General features: G+C 31.8%; 1 protein-coding gene across 1 annotated transcript; it reads right to left on the reverse strand.

Annotated features, from left to right (window-relative positions):
* Window positions 1-2,170: 2,170 nt before the first annotated feature.
* On the reverse strand, window positions 2,171-11,536 carry LOC132642784 (uncharacterized). Its single transcript, XM_060359827.1, has 3 exons — window positions 9,775-11,536; window positions 4,072-4,139; window positions 2,171-2,542 (listed from the first exon to the last, which is right to left on the reverse strand). The coding sequence occupies exons 1-3, from the start codon at window positions 10,033-10,035 to the stop codon at window positions 2,530-2,532; spliced, it is 342 nt and encodes a 113-aa protein (XP_060215810.1). The 5' UTR covers window positions 10,036-11,536; the 3' UTR covers window positions 2,171-2,529.
* Between the last annotated feature and the right edge of the window lie 4,917 nt (window positions 11,537-16,453).

Genomic DNA, 16,453 nt, shown 5'->3' on the forward strand with positions numbered 1-16,453 from the left:
ATGTACACACCAAGGGATGTCGAATAGGTGGGTTAGGTAAATTGCGACAAGTAAAGTAGGCTGAGTTAATAAATAATCGGCTTAAGATACTTGGGTTAAGATTGATCTGAACAATAGTCATAACTCAACTCGCTCAATTTTTACTGAGTTTTAATTTTATTGTTTCTTTTCTTACATGTTAGGTAAATACCAAATATTTTTTTTCCCTTTATTGTGTTTGTATCTAACATACGCAACTAACCCAATTGCCCTATTTTTAGATGTGTTGAATCGGGCGAGTCAAAATGCGCTGAGTTAATAACTAAACGTGAGAGTGGCAAATTGGACGAATCATGTATGTATTGGCATTTTATCATGTGTATACACACCTTATGTGGTGGGTTGCACTAACCTGGTGCAGCTTTTAGGCAACGAATTTATCCAAATTCAATATTATTTGTCCACTATGTACGTGTATTAGTATATTAATAATAAATATTAGATCTGAATAATTAATTTCAAATTGCAAAAGAAGAAATATAAAACTCGAATTCATGAAGTTTAAAATTTAAATTGAGAAGTTGCATCTTGCTAGACCAACCTTAGTGTAAGGACCCCAGGAGGGCCACCCATGCCCAATAATGGTGCGGAGCCAAAATAGCTTATTTTTGCAGCCATTAGACCAAAATAGGCTGCCTTTTTTTTTTTATACCACAATGGGTATTTCGTTGGTTATCCAACGAAATACCCACACAAGGCACTGTTCATAGCTGGATTTTTTGTTGCATTTCGCTACACTTGTAGCGAAATGCAACAATTTTTTTTTATTTTTATTTTTTGCATTTCGTGAGTTAATCAACGAAATGCAACAATTTTTTTATTTTATTTTTTTGCATTTCGTAAATTAATCAACGAAATATGTGTTTTTTTTTTTTTGCATTTCGTGAATAAAAAAACTAAATAGGAAATTATATATATATATATATATATATATATTGCATTTCGTTGGTATATCTACGAAATAGTAAAAAAAAAAATTGTATTTCGTTTATTAAAAAACGAAATATGAAAATAATTTTTTTTGGATTTTTGGATTTTTGTATTTCGTTTATATAAAAAAATAGGAAAATAATTTTATTTTCATTTCATTTATATAAAAACGAAATAGGAATACATACATATATATATATATATATATATATATATATATATATATATATATATATATATATATATATATATATATATATTTTGTATTTCATTTATATAAAAATGAAATAGGAAAATAATTATTTTTTTTCGTTTATATACCAACAAAATATATATTCATATAAAAAATAATATTTTCCAATTTCGTTTTTATATAAATGAAATACAATATATATATATAGTTTTTATATAAACGAAATGAAAATAAAATTATTTTTCTATTTTTTTATATAAACAAAATACAAAAATACAAAAAAAATTATTTTCATATTTCGTTTTTAGATGAACGAAATAAAAAAAAAATCTTATTTCGTTTTTTAATAAACAAAAAAACAAATAGTTGTAAAGTCAAGACATAACTTTATTTTGAATATAAATATAATTCTAAAAAATATAGGGAGAAAAACTAGTTGTAAAGTCGTCAAACTTTAGATGGTTATAACTTTGCGCTCGGACGTCCGTTTTACGCGTTTTTTTTTTTTAACTTGCGTATTTTTAAAAAACAGCTTTTATCCCATTCAATTTCAATTTTCCCCCAAATTGGCGTGAAATTTTCAGTTTTATTTACTTATAAGATGATGATACGCAATAGATTTCAACGTAAAAATCTCGGGGTAATGTAGCTATGAATGTCAATTTCACTTCTGCGGTTTCAATTTTTGAAAATAAAGCTGACTAATTTTCTCGACATATAAAGTTGACTAAAATAACCTTACAGTCAAACACTAAGTTTTTTCAAACAAAACTTACTTCGGCCGCCTTTTCAACACCTAAAATGACGATCCGAACGTCTACGTATCCTTGATGTATTGGGCCTACATTACTGTACGCAGAAAAAAATATCAAGTTCTATATAAAATATTGACGTTTCGGAGTTTTGACACACGACTAATGATTGGTCAAGGTATGGAGAAAAACATTAAGTGTTGCAAAAAATAAAGTTGGCCAATTTTATTTTTTTGTACTGTTTATAACACAGTATTTTACTGCGTTATAAATATATATATATATATATATATTCCAATTTCGTTTTGATATGAACGAAATAAAAAAAAATTCACATTTCGTTTTTTAATAGACGAAATACCAAAATATATATATAATGAAGTCCGACTTCATTAAAAATATAAACGATATCTTATTAATGTAAATATTCTAATCTTCGTCAGTCTCAGGAATGACGCTAATGCTATCGTATTCATCTTCATCCTCATCTTTCTCTCCATCTCGTCCATCTTAATTATCGAGTGAGCGATTTCCCCCTCCCATCCGAGAGCGTCGTAGTTCAAGCCCCACAGTTCACAGTGTCGTAGTCCAACTCCCCTCTCCTTTATGTTTTTTTTAAAACCATCCGCTGAAAAAAAGTTTTTTAGACATTAATGAAGTTAGTTAGTTTGAGATTTAGATAATCGAATACGATGAATATAAACGAAATGCAAAAAAAAAAAATTATATTTTCCTATTTCGTTTTTGTATAAACGAAATAAAAAAAAATTATTTCGTTTATACAAAAAACGAAATTAAAAACAATTCCTATTTCGTTGGTAGTCCAACGAAATAGGACAAAATTTTTATTTTTTTTTATTTCGTTTTTTTTTATGAACCAAATAAAAAAAATTAATGCTATTTCGTTAGTAGTATCACGAAATACAAAAAAAAAAAAAAAAATCCTATTTCGTTTTTGTATAAACGAAATTAAAAAAAAATTATTTCGTTTATACAAAAAACGAAATAAAAAAAATATATTATTTTCCTATTTTGTTTTCATATAAACGAAATAAAAAAAATTATTTCGTTTATACAAAAAACGAAATTAAAATAAAAATAAAAATTTGTCCTATTTCGTTGGTAGTCCAACGAAATAGGACCAAATTTTATTTTATTTTTAATTTCGTTTTTTGTATGAACCAAATAAAAAAAAAATTTAATGCTATTTCATTAGTAGAATCACGAAATACCAAAAAAAAAAAATTTGGTTGAAATTATTCCGGCCATGAACAGTAAATGCTGGGTATTTCGTTGGATAACCAACGAAATACCCATTGTGGTATAAAAAAAAAAAGAGCAGCCCATTTTGGGCTCTTTGCTGTAAAAATAGCCCATTTTGGCTCCGGACTCCATATCTAAGTCAATCCGCAGATATTTAAGGAATACCAACTACAAATCTGATAATTTTTTGAATAATAGTAAAATATACAAATGGTATTTCTTTTTTCATTTCATACAACTTAAAATTGCAGTGATACGTATTCCACTTTTGTTTCTAAAGCAAGGAATGAACTATTATCCACTACTTTTACCACATGGATACTAATTAAGATTTATACTCATCTAATAAACGTACAGTGTGTGTTTTAAAAATAAATTGTTAGCACTTAATTATAAATAATAAACTTCTATTGTTCCTATAATTTTATCATATGGAGGTCGAGGATTAAGGTAGAATGTTAGAAGGTAATTAAGTGTTGTCGACTTGTGTGTGGGGAGGGAGAGGGCGGGTCTCCTCCTCTCCTCTTTTCCTTTTAGTAGTAGTATATCGGTATCACGTAGTTTCTTATTCCTTGATGTGTATTATTATCTGTTGCCACATACGTTCTGTATTTTGTTATTTTGCTATCTCTTTTCTCACATTATTGTATCAGATACTTTTTTCTGAGACAACCTCTCTGCCTTACAAAGGTAGGAATAAAATCTGCGTACATCCTACCCTCTCCAGACCCAACCTGCGGGATCACACTGGATTTGTTGTTGTGGTTGTTAGTTCCTATAATTTTATCACTAATCATGGTACATTAATGAAATTTAATGTGTGGATTGGATTAGGATCCAAAATCCAAGACTGAGCAATGTTTCTAAAACAATGTTTCTAGGATAGAGACTGACCATTTTCCTGATGCCAGCAGGTTATTCTCAAATATATCATCACAAAACATGTCCGCCGACCTCTCACTCTGCAAAATGTATTAAATGGAAGTCAATCATTAGATAAAGAGCCCGTTTGGGTTAGTTGAAAAAAAGTGGTTTTTAAGCATAAGTGCTTAAAGTACTTTTAAGTGCTGAAAGTTATTTTATAAATAAGCAGTTACGTGTTTGGATAAAAATGCTTAAAGGATTTTTAGAAATGAGGGTAATATTGAAATTAACAGAAAATAGAAAATATAAGAAGTAAGCATAAGTGTTTGGATAACTTCAGTGTTTGCAGTTTTTAAGTTTATTTGAGATGAGATATTGGAGCTTTCACAGTGACTTTTGGCTGAACTTCTATTTAAGATGTATAGTAATTATGTATAATTATGTCTGGGATGGTGGGATAGGAACAATGTTCAGTAAAGAGCAATGAAGGACTGATGTTTTCTTGCACTGGATTAGTTTAAAATTTTACTTTGACAAGTGCGACTGGTGATTCTTGTATCCGAAGTAGTCCTTAAACGTCAATCACATCTGAACAAGTTATGACAAGTGAAGTGCAAACGTATTTGGAACTTGTCAAGTTTACTCTAGCACAACAACAAACATCAAGTTCACGTGTCTCATCATTTTTTTGTTATATATGGGTCAAAGAACCATGAAGAGAGTCTAGAGAAGAAAACTTCAATTTTATGTGGTCCATTCACATCTGATAAACCAAATTGGGGTGGGTGCAAACACCTCAAAATGCACACTTGCAAGGGTTGGTAATCATCTGAAGGGTTGCCAACAACCTGCGTCAAACGTGGGGGAAATTGGCTTCTTCTCCCCTTGATAAGTGCTATACGGGGTAGGTAGCTAAGAACTTAGCTCTAATTTTTAGCTAATTCCTTGTTGTTCCAGTACTAAGCACTCGTTCCTTGCAGCTCGAAATTACTGAAATAGGATAGTCTTTACATGCCAAGTTCTAAGAGTAATTCCTCAACTTCCTGATTCGATATGTGGTCTCCAATTTTGTGCCAACCAACCAACATAATTAAGCTGATGAGCTACGCTCTAGATAGTGCTTCGCTTCATGTGTGCTGCTATGGTGTAGGTCAAGTGGACTTGGATTAAATGGGGTTGGACGTTCGTTAACTTTGAAGTCTTTAAACTATAATCATGATATCCAACTTAGTCACCTGTTTTTTTTTTTTTTTTTGATAATTCGTGTGGTTTCCATTGATTGGTTCCGGCGTTCCAGTTCTAGTTAATAGCATTTCTGATTTTATAATGCTAGGAAGCCGTGGTTTATGATATAATGGTACTGATCTAATCTATCTCACATTTTAGTTTCCTTGAATGAAGTACACAAGGAGATAAAGTTTGTTTTTCTTAACTCATCATCCTATGTAACAAGAATCCAATGGCAAGTGAGACACATGCGAACAAGATTTCTTTTGTCTCTAATGATGTTTAAAGTCCAACGGAGATGCAACAATTATCTATGCTTATCCACTATAGATAAATTCTCTATATTCATTCCACTCCATTTGGTTTTAAAGATGACTCGTCATAAATTGACCAGTTTTACCCTGGTCATCAACCTATTGCAACCATTATCCTTTATCCGGGTTCGGGACCGGCCAATATGAGCTCACATAGATACATAAGATCATCCAAATGCAATAAGAGATGCACTTCGTGAGCCTAAAGAAATAATCGTTCTTGGCAGGTATCTGTGGGAGTTTATCCTTGAGTTTACTTAATGTAAGCTTTCTTTGGATTTAAGATTGGCTTGCTTTCTGGTTGGTATTGGAGGTATTAGTTTTGGATTTTTGGAATGTGAATTTGGATTTGGTTTTGAGAAATATTTGTTCTGAAACATATCACTCAAAATCTCAAACACACATTTTGAATGCTATCACGCTGGAGAAGACATAATTAAAACCGTCTAAACATTTTTATTTTTTACTAAATGTACTTTCAACTATCTGAAAAAAACAGAAAGAAAGAGAATTGCCATAAACAAGGCAAGCATCATGTCACTTTGTTTCCGGCCTTAGCCTGGTTTTTGGTTTTGACCAAAACCAACTAGAGTTGGTTCCTAAGGTCAGCTTTCCAAAACCATTGCGCCTGGTTTTAAAACTAAACACAGCATAACTCTGTTTGCTTCGCCAATGTTTCGTGGTCAGATGATTCCACCGGGATTGGATGGGTGGTACCCTTAATCCTTTGTCTTACTCCAAGATATTGTTTTTTTTCTCACATTTTCATCTACTACACGATATAGCATGTAATCTTGCTAATTTACCAATATGCTTCATCAAGCACATTATTAACTGGTTATCCCTTTGAGCTTTCCTCTCCTTTCATAATTTTTTGATTCTCTTAAAACCCGTGTATCTTATACAGTCATATCCTTGAACTGGAATGGCCGTTGCCTAGTGGAAAGTTTTTTCTGTATATTTCCCTTCTTTCATGTCTTCAGTTTTCTCCCTCTCTTTCTTTATCTTAGTTTTTGAGTTTACGGTACGCTAACTGTTGGTAGAAACAGATAGAATAGCTACTGGAATTGCTTCTTTAATCATGTACAAACGTCTGACTCTTATTTTTGGTTATGTACTAAGACCCTGCTTTGAAGTTTAAACCTAAGCAGTATATGAAGTTTCATGATGACTCTTTTGAGACCCCTGTTTCCTCCACTGCCATTTCCTTAAACTGGAAAGGCTACTGCACACAGAAAGTTTTTTCTGTATATTTACCTTATTTTCATATCTCTAGTTTCTCCCACTTTTTCTTTATCTTTCTATATCATTTTACTATAATCAATACTATTCTTCATCACTCATAAGATAAACAACACCACATGATCAGCAAACATATTTATTTTCTCCGTGCACTTTTACTTATTCACTTTTGACTTTTCACATTCTTTAAAAATTAATAAATGAAGTACTCCCTCGGTCCCATATTACTCGGCCACATTACTTAACTTTTTACGTTCTTTAATAAGAATTAATAAATGATTGTGGAAGAGGGACCAATACAACATTGACTGCTTGTACCAAAAGCTTTATAAATTGTACTGGCAATAAATGCTTGTACCAAAAGCTATATAACTTGTACACTTTAACCAACTATTTTTTTTATCCCACGTGGACATATGTCATAGTAGTTAATATTTATTCCCTTCTCATGTATAGATGTTTGCACTTCTTTTAATTCTCCGACACATATTTATTTCCTCTGTGCACTTTTACTTGTTCACTTTTGACTTTTCACGTTCTTGCTCAATATCTATTCTCTTCTCATGTATACATGTATGCACTTCAATTTTAATTCTCCGCCACACATTTACTTTCTCCGTGCACTTTTACTTGTTCACTTTTGACTTTTCATGTTCTTTAAGATTTAATAAATAAAGTACTCCCTTCGTCCCATATTACTTGGCCACATTACTATACTTGACTTTTCACGTTCTTTAAGAATTAATAAATGAAATACTCCCTTCGTCTCATATTACTTGGCCATATTACTAAAAATATATGTATATTTTTCTATTCTATATTTTTCTTATTATACATAAGCGCCTAAGGTGGACGAACGCAGCAACATTAAGTTGTACAAAAAGCAACTGAAATTGTACTCTAAGCAGGGACAAGCATGTGTACATTTCAGAAGTTGAACATTAATTCTACCTCTTGTGTGTTTACTTTTTAAGTCATCACGGGTTTGCAGTGTCTTAATTATCCTTTCATTTCCTTCATTTGGCATATACTCCCTCTGTCTCAATTTAAGTGTCTACATTTGACTAGACACGGAGTTTAAGAAATAAAGATAGACTTTCAAATCTCGTGGTTCTAAATTAAAATGTGTATAATATAATAAAATATCCTTTAATTCTTGTGATTATCAACTTGTCATGTCGGATATTTGAATTGTCAACTTACCAAATATAAAAAGAGTCGGACATAACCAAAATAAGACAATTTTTTTTTAACAACAAACCCCAAGGTGGACGAACACAACAACAATAAGTTATACAAAAACCAACTGAAATTGTACTCTAAGTCGGGACTAACATGTGTACATTTAAGAAGTTTAACATTAATACTACCTCTTGTCTATTTACTTTTTAAGTCCCCATGTGTCCGCAGTGTCTCAATTGTCCTTTCGTTTCCTTCATTTTGGCATATACTTCCTCTGTCTCAATTTAAGTGTCCACGTTTGACTAGACACGGAGTTTAAAAAATAAAGATAGACTTTTGAATCTTGTTGTTCTAAATTAAAAATGTGTCTATATCCTTTGAATCTTGTGATTATAAACTTGACATGTAGGATAATTGAATTGTCAACCAATGTTTTAAAAGGCAGTTTCAGGACTCGCCCCAGGGCGAGGCACTGGCAAAACGCCTTGGGGCTCACGTGCGGGGCTTAGTTCCTGTGAGGCTTACGTCCTAAGCGCCCGAATGTACGCCCTAAACACACCTAACGCCCAACGCTCGAGGCTCGCCTAACAGTTCTTACACAAATTATATGTTAAATTCCTTAATTATAATCGCTGACCCTCGTAATTCTTTAATAAATGAATGATACTTAATAATTTTTCACATATATAAATAAGAAGATTGGGTGTAACTCAAATAATAAGTTGTAGTATTGCATATTTACTATTTGAGAACATCATGAGGGTGGATATCACTTAATATTTCTTTTAAAAAATACATAGCCGATTTGTACATTTTCACTTGTCATTGGTCTTTTGTCCTATGTATCAAAATTATCATATTTTACTATTTCGCTATTTGAAAGTAATTTTAATTTTATTCATGAAGCAATTACGTTTTACTTATAATATTGATAAAGTTTATTGATATAAAATGAACAACATGATAGTAATATTGTTTTGAGAAATTGTAATTTTTTCATTGTTTGAAAGTTAAGATGTCATAGTTGATTTGTATTCCATAATATCTTTTATTTCATTGTATTGTTTATATTTGTAAAATTATGTTATATATAATTACAAATTGTAAGTAAGGGTGACTAGAGGGTGAGGCTAGTAAAACTTTTTCTTTAGGCCCCTAAACTTTTGAGGCGCCCAAAACTTTTACCAATGAATTTTATGGTTTAAGTTTCTCTTACATAATATTGAAAATTGTAAAAAGAAGTACAAAAAAAAATAAAAAAAAATAATATATATATATATATATATATATATATTTTAAGAGCAATATTTTAAAACTTTGAACTAAACTACTCAAATATTCACATTAGTAAATAAAGTTTTTACAATAACATCCTAGGTAATGTCTTTAAAACACATGCTAATATCTTATTGACTTGAATTGATCCTCATTAATATAAATACTAGTGTTACTATATGAAGTAAAAAACAACAAATATGAAAAATAAAAAAAGGCAAAACTAATTTTTTTGTATATGGACTATACTTAAGGCCTTATATTTAATATATGTATATTTAAATAACCATGGTGCTTACGCCCTGTGTCTCGGGGCTTACGCCTCGCCGAGTCAAATGTGAAACGCCCCGCCTTACGCCCTCGACTTTTAAAACACTGTTGTCAACTTACTAAATATAAAAAGAGGCAGACACAACCAAAATAAGATAAATTTTAACAACAATTGAGAAATTAAGGAAAAAAATAAGAGGAAAAGAAAAAAATAGAGACTCACTAAGGAAAATCGCAGCATCCTTTGTAAAATATACTTCGTAGTTGATCCAATCAAATGTTGTGCTGCTGCAACAGCAGCAAATTCTGCCATAAGTTGATTAATATCACCATCATACTTTGAATCTATCAAACTTTTAAAATCAATCGCAAAATCTTCATCTAGGATCGTATTCCAAGGAATAGACACCTTAAACAGACAAGGCATTCCATCACAAGCAGCTGGTGAATTAGCAGAAAAGTATGAACAAAAACAACAAGTCATTTTTTCAGAAAAATTATTTTGAAATATGAGACAACTGCTCTTGAAATTGGGAAACGAATATTTATAAGAAACTTAAAGTGTCTTAACTTGGAGAATAAGCCACATAGTAAATCACGAATTTGAAATGGGACTGTATTGTCTTCAAATTTAGCTCTTCAAATGGGCCCAAATTCAAGACCAGCCCTCACGATGGGCAAAATTTAAATAACAGCCCACTTGAAAGGAAAAAAAATAAGACCCTCCATTTGAAGAGCAAAAAATTAAAGTCCTGCCCATATTATGTATAAAAAAATGCAAAAAATCCAGATCATATTGAACAATTATTTATAAGAAACTTAAAGTGTGTTACCTTGGAGACGGTCATAGTAAATCACGAATTTGAAATGGGACTGTATTGTCTTCAAATTGAGCTCTTCAAATGGGCCCAAATTCAAGACCAGTCCTCACAACGGGCAAAAATTAAATAACAGCCCATTTAAAAGGGAAAAAATAAGAACCTCCATTTGAAGAGCAAAAATATAATGTCCAGTCCAAATTATGGACAAGAGTAGGATTTTTATAAGCACTGAGAAAGAAAAAAAAAAAAAAACTTAAATTTTAAAAAAAATATATTTTTTTTAAAAAAATATATTATAAAAAATGATAAATGAAGATTCTTATATTTTATAGTCTTAAGTTTTGTAAATAAGAAAAAGTATAGTTATGTAATAAAGACTGGTAATTTATGTCATTTTTTCAATAATGAATGGATCAATTTGGGCTAAAGTAATGGACTGATTTGGGTTATGACAAATGGGTTAAGTTGGGTTAGCCCAAACTTAGCCCATTATAATTGTATGCCAGGCCCACACCCATGAAAATCTGGGCGGGTTGGGCGGGTCAATTGGGTTTGGGCCAAAATTGCTACCCCCAGACAAGAATGCAAATGACCCGGAAAAAAAAAATGACAAATGAGTATACTTAAGTATTATAAAAAAAAATCAAGCAATGGAAAAACTAAAGAAATGAAACAAAAAAATGCAAAAAATCCAGATCAAAGTAGATGTGAAATTTCTTGTGCATAAACCATTCCTCTTCTATTAAATGTACATAACTCAAGAAATGAAACAAAAAAACATGTACCAAGTCCAGATACAAAAAGATCTTAAATTTCTTTTGCATATTCGTTTCTTCTGTTATTAAATGTATATGACAGAGGATTGAAAGAAGTACACACTTTGAGAAATACAAGAAGATCAAGAAATGAAACAAAAAGCCATGAACAAGTCCAGATCCAAAAAGATCTGAAATTTCTTTTGCATATTCCTTTCCTCTGTTATTAAATCAATATAACAGATGATTGAAAGAAGTATATGCTTTGCTAAATACAAAAAACTCAAGAAATGAAACAAAATAACATGTTCAAGTCCAGATCCAAACAGATCTGAAATTTCTTTTGCGTAGTCCATTAGTCCGTTATTAAAAGTACATAACAGAGGATAAAAGACGTATATGCTTTGAGAAATACTCTTCTATGGACCACACTAGATTTTTACTTTTTCACCGGGGGTGTTCAAATGAGACCGAAAAATTGATCCGAACCGGTAAATCAAGTCAAACCGACTTAATAAATCGAAAATCGGCTTGGTTTAACTTGATTTGGTTTTAAATTTTAAAAAATCGATAACATTTGGTTTGGTTTGGTGTTAAACCAAAAAAACCCGAACCAAAATCGAACCGAACCGATAGATACAAACATATTTAAAATATTATATATATATATATATATCTTCTTAAAATTTTGGCTCATTCCAAGTCCAATACAAATTCAAATAATTAGAAAGAAAAGTGTAGCCCATTTAAGTTTAAGGTAAAATAAAAAGAAATTTGCTAAAGGTAAAATAAAAAAATTTCCTCCCTCTTTTACATGCCATCTGAATTACTACTAATGAGCTAGCATTTTATCCGTAACAAATTAAAGTGGAGAAAATGGCAATTGGAATTTAAAAAGATTTGGTAGATGACTTTGTCTTTCTATTTATCATTTTCTGTTCTAACTTCTGTGCTTTCTTCTCAATGCTTCATAAACACGATGAGTCTAGATAACAAAAATTCCAAAGGGCTGCGAAATATCAAAAGGCTGTATGTAGGGAGGTAACTAGAATCATGAAAAGTAGATGTTATGTTTCTGTAATTCCTATACTCATAACCATAGGCCTATACCTAAATAAACTTAATGAATTAATTATGAAGATTCTTAGATTTGAATGGATCACGGTCAAAGCTGTATTTAGTTATCATTTAATTCAAAGGTTCTTTGTATTAATACATTCTTAAAATCCGAAAAAAACCGCGAAAACCGAACCAAACCGACATAACCAAAACCGATAGAATTTATACTATAATGGTTTGGTTTGGTTTGAATATTAAAAAAAACCGACTTAATTGGTTTGGTTTGATTTTAATAAAAAACCGAGTCAAACCGGGCCATGAACACCCCTATTCTTCACTACGGCCCCAACTATTAATGATTTCATGTGTTTGAACCCTTATGACTTGTTTTCTTGTCGGCCCTGCCCTGGTCGGTCACTTTTCTGGGCCGGGATCGATAAGTGAAAGTCATAAAAAAGAAATCTTTCTCTTCGCACCCCCAACTATCAATGATTTCATGTGTTTGAACCCTTATGACTTGTTTTCTTGTCGATCTAATATGACATAGAGATATAATGTACACACCAAGGGATGTCGAATAGGTGGGTTAGGTAAATTGCGACAAGTAAAGATCCGGCAAAAAATTAAAGATCAGCCCATTTGAAAGGAAAAAATTAAAGACCAGCTCATTTGAAGGGAAGTCCAGCCCAAATTATGGACAAAAGTGCAAATGACTCAGAAAAACAGTCAAATGAGCATGGTCTGAGTAATATTTAAAAAAAATCAAGAAATGGGAAAATAACATGTAAAAGTCTAGATCGAAATAGATCTCAAAATTTCTTTTGCATGTGTTCCATTCTTCAGAGGATTAAAAGAAGTATCCAAAAAAACTAAAGAAATGAAACAAAAAAACATGTAAAAATCCATATCAAATTAGATCAAAAATTTCTTTGGCATATTCCATTTCTCTATTATTATATGTATATAACAGAGGATTAAAAGAAGTATATGCTTTGAGAAATACAAAAAAACTAAAGAAATGAAACAAAAAAGCATGTAGAAGTCCAGATGAAAAAAGATCTGAAATTTCTTTTGCATATGCCATTCCACTGTCATTTAATGTATATAATAGAGGATCATCAAAAGAAGTATATGCTTTGATAAATGCAAAAAACTCAATAAATGAGACGAAAAAAAAAAAGCATGTACTAGTCTAGATCCAAAAAGATCTGAAATTTCTTTTGCATATATTCCATTCCTATGTAACCTTGCTAATTTACTAATAAACATGCTTCATCAAGCACATTATTAACTGGTTATCCCTTTGAGCTTTCCTCTCCTTTCATAATTTTCTGATTCTTTTAAAATCCGTGTATCTTATACAGTCATATCCTTGAACTGGAATGGCCGTTGCCTAGTGGAAAGTTTTTCTCTATATTTCCCTTCTTTTATGTCTTCAGTTTTCTCCCTCTTTTGAGACCCCTGTTTCCTCCATTGCCATTTCCTTAAACTGGAAAGGCTGCTGCATACAAAGTTTTTTCTGTATATTTACCTTATTTTCATGTCTTTAGTTTCTCCCACTTTTTCTTTATCTTTCTATACGGTAAATGTTGGTGGAAATAGTCTGAAATTGCTTCCTTATTCTTATATAAACATCTCCTTGCATGAAATTTTCGTATTTTGAGTGATATTGTTATTACCATAAAGACTATTCACACTTCGTGGTCATTTGGTACGCAGACAAAGTTATGCTGGAATTGTAGTCTAGTTCTTTGTTTGGTTCATTGGATTAAAGGTGGAATATATCATTAATAATCCAAAGCATGTGTTTGGTTTGAAATTGGATAGAGCTGGATAAACTTTTCATTTCTAATTTTAACCTTGATATTCCAATGGCTTATTGTGCATAAGTAGAGTTTTGGGTTAAAATTGTCCCTTATCTATGGGAGTAGGTTCATTTTGGTCCCTTAAATATTACCCTGAGTATATTTAATCTCTTATCTATGGGAGTAGGTTCATTTTGGTCCCTCAAATATAACGCTAAGCATATTTAATCTCTTAACTATGCTAAAGTGGGGCACTTTTGGTTCCCCTAATAGAACCCGTTTAAAAAGTAACGGTGTTAAACCCATGTGACACTCACGTGACTCGTAAAAGACTAAACACATCGGACAAAATGCAAAGCAGAGTAATGGCATTTCTCTAAAAAATGCAACTCATATAAGATATTAGCAAAGCAACTCATCAAATTTGGATTATATGGTTGGTAACCAACTCTTAAACGGTAATCTCGCAACACACATGGAATCGTTCCACTTATTTTGGAAGCATGTGAATATAAAGTTATTTTTGTTAAATATTAAAAAAAAAAAAAAACTTTTTAACAGCTGTTATAAATTATCTTAATTGGTAGAACCGCTCCAATTTTTTTCGGAAGCATGTGAATGCAAATTTTAATATATTAGATAAAGTTTCTGCCTGTTTTAAAAAATCAGCTTCTTCTTCTTCCAGCTAATTGAAGCTTTCTACAGAGAGGCTAGGGCTTTTTCCGGTGAAGTGTTTCTTCATGTGAAGTTGGGGAGAAAGGCGAATGAGTTTAGTATTTTGTCCGATGGGTTTAGCCTCTTACAAGTCACGTGAGTGTCATATGGGTTTAGCACCGTTACTTTTTAAACGGGTTCTATTAGAGGAACCAAAAGTGCCCCACTGTAGCATAGTTAAGAGATTAAATATGCTTAGCGTTATATTTAAGGGACCAACATGAACCTACTCCCATAGGTAAGGGATCAAATATGCTCAGGGTAATATTTGAGAGACCAAAATGAACTTACTCCCATAGATAAGGGATAATTTTAACCCAAAACTCTGCATAAGTTGTACAAAACTTATGCAGAAAAATGCTGGAAATGTGCAGAAAAATGCAAAAAAGTGGGCGGAAAGCCAGAAACTGTGCAGAAAAACGTAAAAACAACTGCAGAAAATGCAAAAATTGAAGCCAAAAAATGCAGAAACTGTGCAGAAATTGTGCAAAAATGAGTACTATGCAAAAAAATGAAGAAACTGTGTAGAAATTGTGCAAAAAAGAGTGCAGAAATTATGCAGATAAATGCAAAAACGAATGCAAAAAATGAAGCCAAAAAATGCAGAAACTATGCAGAAAATGCAGAAACTGTGCAGGAATCGTGGTTAAGGGGTAAGATGGTCATTTAGAAAAGTTATCCCAAGATTATTAATACCGGTATTAGTTGTACCACCTTTCCAATGGTATTTATACCGGGACTAATTAATAACTCAAACCAAACGTGGTACAAATTTAATCCAAAAATTTAGTACCGTTATATCCTGTCTTATACCCTCTACCAAACGACCCCGAAAATGTTTTGGATATTTTACAGGTGAACGTTACAGCAGATCACCGAATTGTTCATGGGGCGGACTTGTCTGCATTCCTTCAAACATTTTCGAAGATTATTGAGAACCCAGAGAGCTTGACAATGAAGATGGAGAGTTCAGATTAACAAAGTCAAGAAAAATCTATACCTTTTTTGCGGCTAAGACAGGCTGGTATGCTATTGCAACCGATAATGTTAGACAAAGTCATTCTACATGTGCTAAAAAAATTGTAGTTGTTCAAAGTGAGTCTAAGAGTGCAATTCGGAACTTTCGGAAAGGCTCAATAAATGCCTTTTCATTTGCTTATTTTTTCTTAAAGAACTTGTATTTTGCTGGATTGCGTGAATTAAGCATGTTTCATGTATTCGTCCACACATGATCTATTTTTAAATAGTATTCTGCTATGGTTTATTCGTGCCCATCATTTCTTTTCCATACTGCTTTGCAATATTTGTTCTTATGTCGATGGTCTATCAAGAACAACCTCTCTGCCTCCCAAGGTAGAGTTAAGATCTGCGTATACTCTATCCTTCCCTAGATGTGGGATTTCACTGGGTATGTTGTGGTTATTGTTGCCTCTAATGCAAAAGCTTGAATTTCTTCATGCGAAAAGAGAGTAAAATGCAGTGGATGGTGAGCTCTTAGGCTGTCTATTGGAATTATTCAACAAACACATCTCTGCTGTAAAACTGCAGGGAGAACGCATAAAGAATTGTACAAGACTAGAAGCAGAAAATCTCAAGTTACATAACAAGGTTTCTGCTAGGAAAAAAATCTCCTTTTTGTTCTCATTGAAACTTCAGTTGTAGTTTCAAGAAATAAATCAAATCACAGATAGTAGTTTTGTGAGAAAAGGACAAAAATGGTCCCTTAACTATGATAGTAGGTTCAAAAT

The sequence above is a fragment of the Lycium barbarum genome, chromosome 5 (genome assembly GCF_019175385.1).
Source record: "Lycium barbarum isolate Lr01 chromosome 5, ASM1917538v2, whole genome shotgun sequence".
In the NCBI taxonomy this organism is placed as follows: Eukaryota; Viridiplantae; Streptophyta; class Magnoliopsida; order Solanales; family Solanaceae; genus Lycium; species Lycium barbarum.

What these genes read in the sequence shown, in the direction of transcription:
- LOC132642784 (XM_060359827.1), bottom strand. Translation starts at nt 10,035, where the DNA reads ATGACTTGTTGTTTTTGTTCATACTTTTCTGCTAATTCACCAGCTGCT. An exon ending in GGATGCTGCGATTTTCCTTA is followed by an intron (nt 4,140 to 9,774) that starts GTGAGTCTCTAT and finishes TACATTTTGCAG; the next exon opens with AGTGAGAGGTCGGCGGACAT.